This window comes from Nyctibius grandis, chromosome 1 (genome assembly GCF_013368605.1).
Source record: "Nyctibius grandis isolate bNycGra1 chromosome 1, bNycGra1.pri, whole genome shotgun sequence".
Lineage (NCBI taxonomy): Eukaryota > Metazoa > Chordata > Aves > Nyctibiiformes > Nyctibiidae > Nyctibius > Nyctibius grandis.
In genome coordinates, this window is record NC_090658.1 from 79,763,225 (window position 1) to 79,769,224 (window position 6,000).

Genomic DNA, 6,000 nt, shown 5'->3' on the forward strand with positions numbered 1-6,000 from the left:
TCATTCATGGAGATTAAGGCTGGAAGACAACGTTGACCTTTCTAAATATAAGGGAAGTTAAATTTATGTAATTACTCCTGAACTACGCTCAAGAATTGTGTTTGATTACAGCATATTTTGAAGAAAATATTCTGAAGACCTAAGAGATGGAGAATTAACCATTTCCTATGACACTTTCCTGTAATGGTTAATTACTGTTTGTCTTAAATATAAAAAATATTTCCAACTAATAGTTGTTTGAGAACTGCATCTAAACCAAACTCATGGAGGTTACAACTGCACCAAAGGTAACAACCCCAAAATCACCCAACTGCCACCTTTGCTGACAGTCACAATCAAGAAGCTGGAACACCTTCTGCTAAACCAGTGTTAAGGCAATATACAGGAGTCACATCTGTTTCATTACTGCTCTGCAGACAGAATTCTGCCTTGAGAGATTTTCGCAAGCACTGGAATTTGTGTGGGGGGAGAACACAAAAGGTAATAGAAAGTAACTTTTAAAACTGTCCTGTTTTCAACAATCCAAGCTGAAGTTCAGAATATTAGTTTGGGTCACAATGAAGCCAAACTGCTTCAAACCCCCAAACCCTTAATGTAAAGCCGCTAAAATTGCCTGTGAAACACAGCTGCCATGACAGAAGAAGAGGACTTTGAAGTTAGAGGGCACTTTTATCAACAGGCAGATGGTGGTATCAGAGACCTCACTATACTCATAATTAAGCTTACAACAGAACTGCTGCAAAATCTTTCCTTCTTGGATGACACCACAGCAATGGGGAAGGGCAACAGTACGGTCTTGTAGCCCCAAAGTTTATTTTCCTGCAGGAGAATGGGAGTGAAGGTAGCAAAAGATCAGGAAAGACAAATTTTTTGCATACTAGTACCTGTAGATAATAATAATGTTCTCTTGTCCCATCTTTTATTAAATATATGTGCAAGTTTTGCAGAATCAGTCTCAAAACAGGTAAACTGCCCCATGATGTACAAGGATTTGGATGAGTTAAGCACATGCACTGAAGATAAGCACATGCGTAAACCTGCAGAAGAACAAAGACTTGGCATGTAAGCTTCTCATGAAAAAGATCATGTGTTGGTTATGAAGCAGAAAATACATTTGTAGCCCTATAATAACACAAACAATTGCTCCTTTCAAAATATTTTACAATGCTTAATAAGAAGAATGAGAGAGGAGGCCATCTGAAAAAATTATTTACTTTCCAATGCTTAATAGAATGCTTAGAAACACAAAGTCCAACCTACCATGCTGGGGGGGAAGAGGCTAAGTTATCTCCACAAATTGAAAATGTTAGGCCAATATCATATGAAACAAATGGAAAAAAAATAGACACGCCGAAATGAGCAGTTCAAATCATAAGAGGCAGGTTGCAGCTAAGATACAAGGACTTGGGCTGTCCTCCCATCTTTGTCTCATTATATGACCTTAGATGAATCACTGAACCTCTATTTAGCCGCCTTGCAGTCCATTCATTTCAGCAGCATATGAAGCAGTATTTAAGCTTCTAGAGAAACAGATGAATTGGAACTAGAATTCTGCTTTTTTTCCACACATGCCTGTGACATTATTCTGAAATAAGATTACTTGTACTATTTCCACGCACACCTCATTTAACAATCTGACCTGCAGATGAAAGTAGAAAAAGACAGAAAAGTTTATCAGTGAAATTGCAACTTTACACAAATACTACTTGTGAAGTCTTTTAATTAAAGAAAAGGTATAAAAGTGTGGAAAGCAAATCACAAAAACAAATAAAAGACTATAAACCAGTGACCATAAAAACAAGATTATAAATCAATTCAATGATGGCTGCCCACCCCTGCAGATGTCCTCAAATAACATATGTAAGGACTACCTTCCCTTTAACGTGGAAGCTGAAGAACTATGCCTAAAGCCACTGGATTTGCTCTGACAACTTTTTTTAAAATGATAATATGTTGGTTAAAAAAAAACAATCTACATAGATTTAAAGGTTTAGACTAATATCAAATAAAACATATACAGCTATAGTACTAACTGTAGTGCTTGTCTGTTTTCCTTAGGATGTATAAATATTGTGCAATCACAATATAATGTGTGCATGTGAACATTTATCAATCCTAGATCTGCTGACTTTCAGACCCCCGGGACCCACCTGAACTCAGCTGAATCCTCACACATTTGCCAGGCCGGCAGAGAACGAATAGCTCTCACTGAAGAAAAAAAGGCCTCTGCTTCTAACGTAAGCCTCAAGCTAACAAAACCTAGTTCCCCATAAATTTGGGTATGACACTGACTTTTTTAGTAAGGCTGACAGATAGAGCTCAGCTCTATACATCGGAGGATCCTTATGGGAAGAGAAGTCCCCGAGTCATCCTGAAGCGCACTGAAAGCTTTGGCGGGCACGAACGCACCCGCCGCCCATCAAGCTCCCGATGCAGCCGCGGCGACCTGAAGCCCTATTTACTAAGGGAAAGCGGCATCGTTAACCCGGGAAGTCCCGGGGTCGTCCCCACCCGCTGCCCACGGGGGCCGATTCCCGGCGCCAGCCCCCGGCCGCGGGGCCCCGCCGGAGCTGGGTGGACGGACAGGCCGCCCTGGCCTGCCCAAGCGGGGGAACACGAGGACACTGACAGGGCACGCCAGGGCGGCGGGGCCGGGGCGCGTCCCGGCGGCTGCCGCCTGCCCGGCAGCGGCAAGCCCTCTCCCCTCGGCGCGGCCTCACCTCCGCCGGAGAGGAGACCGGCGGCGAGGAGGGGCGCACCGGCTCCCGCAGCCGCTCCACGGTGCCTCGCCTGCCTCCCTCCCTGCGCGGTGCCCCAGCAGCCTGCCGCTCGTCCTCCCTTCGCCCCGCTGCGGGCAGGGCAGGATGCGGGGCCGGCGAGCCCCCTCCCGGGGCGGCACTGACCTCTCCGCAGGGCAGCGGCCCGCGCCGGCAGCAGGCGGGCGGCGCGCCGCGCCGAAGCCCGCAGCAGGCAGCGCGCAGTAACCAAGGGCGACAAGGGCGCCGCCATCTTCCCGGCCCGGCCTCTGCGGCGGGGGCGCGGGGCGCGCTGGGAAGTGGAGTCCCGCCGCCCCCCGGGGCAACGGCCGCGGGCCTTCGGAGGAGCCGGCCTTGGCCGGTGCTGGGCGAGCCCTGCCAGCGGGGGTCCCCGGCGCCTCTCCCTCCCCTTACCCACCTAAACCGAGCCCCAGTCTGTGAGGTAGCCCCCGGGGAGCCGGGCGGCGAGCAGAGGAGGCCGGCCCGGCCGCTCCCGGCCCAGGGCCGCGCTCCCCGCGCAGCCGCTCCGGCCACTCGGCGCTGCACAGACCCACCGAGGGCCGCACTGGTGCCATTTATCGTGCTTTACTGCTCATATCCACGCATTTTCCAAGCAACTTGCTTGTCGCCTGTGATTTGCATCGTGTTGCACCGTGGCTGTATCCGATGCAGCAGCTCTCCGGCCAGCTTGGCCGTTGCTGAGTTTTGGCAACTGAACTTGGGTTTGTCGATGATTTCTAGCTTGTGTTGTTTATCTTTAAAAGCGTGGACCATAAAATGTTAAGGACAAACATTTGTACAATATTAAGGACAAATATTCCTGGCCAGAGTTAACAGCCTGTCTGCACATTAGCAGTACAACCACCTTTATGCCTATGAATGTATATTTAAACCACAACAGCAAGATATGTTAATGTAAAAGCAATTTCCCTGAAGGTAATGCAAAACCTACAGGCTGATTCAGCCCCGTACAGCCAGTGTGTGTTAGCACACAGTAAGCCTTGTCCTTGGCAGTATCAGTTCAGATACCCACGTGGGGCTCCTGAGAACTTCTCGGAAGAACGCCGACCACCTGCCTCATTTGGTCGGTACCTGTCTGTCTTATCCAACCACCTCCACTGTAACTACAAAGCTCTTCTGACAGAAAGGCACAATGCAAAAAAGCGTACGCTCCAAGCGAAAGGCACTGGCACTCGGGAAACGCTAACCATAATACTCACCTGTTCACTGACTGGCCCTCCATTCCTGTCAGAAACGCACCCAAAGGTCAGGATGGGGCTTCAAAAGATGTTGCCTACGCAGTACATTGTGCAAGAAACAGATAACAAAATGACTGCTCATGGTAGAAGCGCAAAGGAAATGCTTTAAGTGACTTTTGGTGTTGCAATGTCATAAATCCTATATCTTATTCTAGCATTAAATTCTTGTGCAACATGAGAAAGCGAGCAAGTCAATTTCATAGACTATTAGTCATCTTTTTTTAATAAGAATATAGCAAAATGTTGCATCAGGGCACTATAGAACGGCTTGCAAACAAAAGTTGATTATTATATCCTAAATAGTATTGCTAATTTCAAAAATAATGTTTATGATCTTGAAAATATTGACTGAAGTTATGTTCTAACATGTTCAGCTGTTTTAAAATACGTAGTTGCTGCACACATATCTTCAGTGCTATATACCTAATTGAGCAGTGAGCTGAAGTGTCATTTTATCACATCTTAAAAGCGCTGTTTTCAGTGCATTTTCTTTCATCTTTCCTTTATTGAGCATTTATTGGTTTTGACTCATTCTAGCACGTTATAGCTATCAACACCTGTGCCCATTTAGGAATGAATTCCAGTACAAATCATAGTGAATTCAACAGACATCTCAAAGATGCATCACAATTGTTGCAATATTTTTAGAAACTCAAACAAGGAAACAAACAACTTCAGTAAAAGTGATTTAAATAACAAATAACTTCTCTTTATAAACAGCTTATCTCCTTGAGAACAAAGAATAAACAAGGCAACAAGAACCGTTTTTTCCTCCATTATTAACTCAGATCACAATACGAATGGGTGAAATGTCAAGAATAATTGGAGAAAATGACAGCATAATCTTCAGAAAAAAAATCTGATTTATTTAAATTGTCACTGTTTTTTTCTTAACCTTGTTATCCAAGGCAGCACAGAAAAATGTCCCATTTGGGTCTATTCTGACATCTTCTACCTAAATGAATAAACCCTCTGCAATGCTATGAGTCTTCTACACACTGGCAAACTCTGAAATGCCACCACACACTGTACTGCACACCCCATTAACTGAATCTGCATTGGCTGTAAGCACCGGGCAAAACCACCTTTTGGTGTTAACCAAAACGAACAGGACTTTCAAGTATACCTCTGTAGATCAGTATGGTTAATGTCCTCTAACAGATACAGATCCATTCTGAGGTACGTTTGTGTGCTTCATTCCCTGTACCTGTCCCTTTGCTCACCTCCCAAAATGTGACATTGCAACTGTGTAGAAATTAATTGACACTTGTTCAATCCAGCTGCATTATTAGTCTGCCAGGTAGCCAAAAGCATAGGTGGTCTTTAACAGGAATAAAAATCAGGGGTATAATAAAGCCCCTCCAGAGGCCGCCTCTGGCCTCTAGTGGTGTAAACTGCACTCCTTTTAGAAATCCTGATGTGCTGAACCCTACGGGGATATATGTGTCCAAGGGTCTTTGGGTCTCTGCCAGACCCTCTCTGAGTTTCTGCAGAAGGAGGGCAGAGTTTACCTGCCTGCAAGGCTCCAAGATATTCCCACCATGGGAAACATCTTTGGCTCCCAAACATAAATGTACTTTTGATATAGAACTGACCATTCAGCCTGCTCTACGGAAATGGATTTTCTGGCTAGTTTTCATCACCACAGTTTCCATTAAAAGGCATTTTCCTGGGATTCTGTCAAAATACACTGTGGTAAACTTGATATTAACCTCATCTATTTCGAGACAATCAAATAGGCTATTAATAGTCTATACTGCTTATAAAGCCTTAGATTAATAAAGCTGCATAAATGTTCCCAAACTTACGGACTTACGGCCATTTTCAATGTCTATTTACAGCTTGTATTTCAGTCAGCTCAAGTAGCTCAATGTGTTAGAAATTCATTGTACAGCTTTCCAGCTACACAGGCACTACTCAGCATCTCTCAGAATCAAGGAGTCCACAGTAGAAATTAATGCCATGACATGGTGGATGACATTTTA

The 6,000-nt window shown here is 45.0% G+C and overlaps 1 protein-coding gene across 1 annotated transcript in view; it reads right to left on the minus strand.

Annotated features, from left to right (window-relative positions):
* AFG1L (AFG1 like ATPase) overlaps positions 1-3,013 on the minus strand; it is a 74,356-nt gene extending 71,343 nt beyond the window's left edge. The window contains exon 1 of the mRNA XM_068414351.1: positions 2,904-3,013. Within this exon, the coding sequence (XP_068270452.1) occupies positions 2,904-3,009 (106 nt within the window). The 5' untranslated portion in view covers positions 3,010-3,013. The remainder of the gene's footprint in view (positions 1-2,903) is intronic.
* Positions 3,014-6,000: the final 2,987 nt, after the last annotated feature.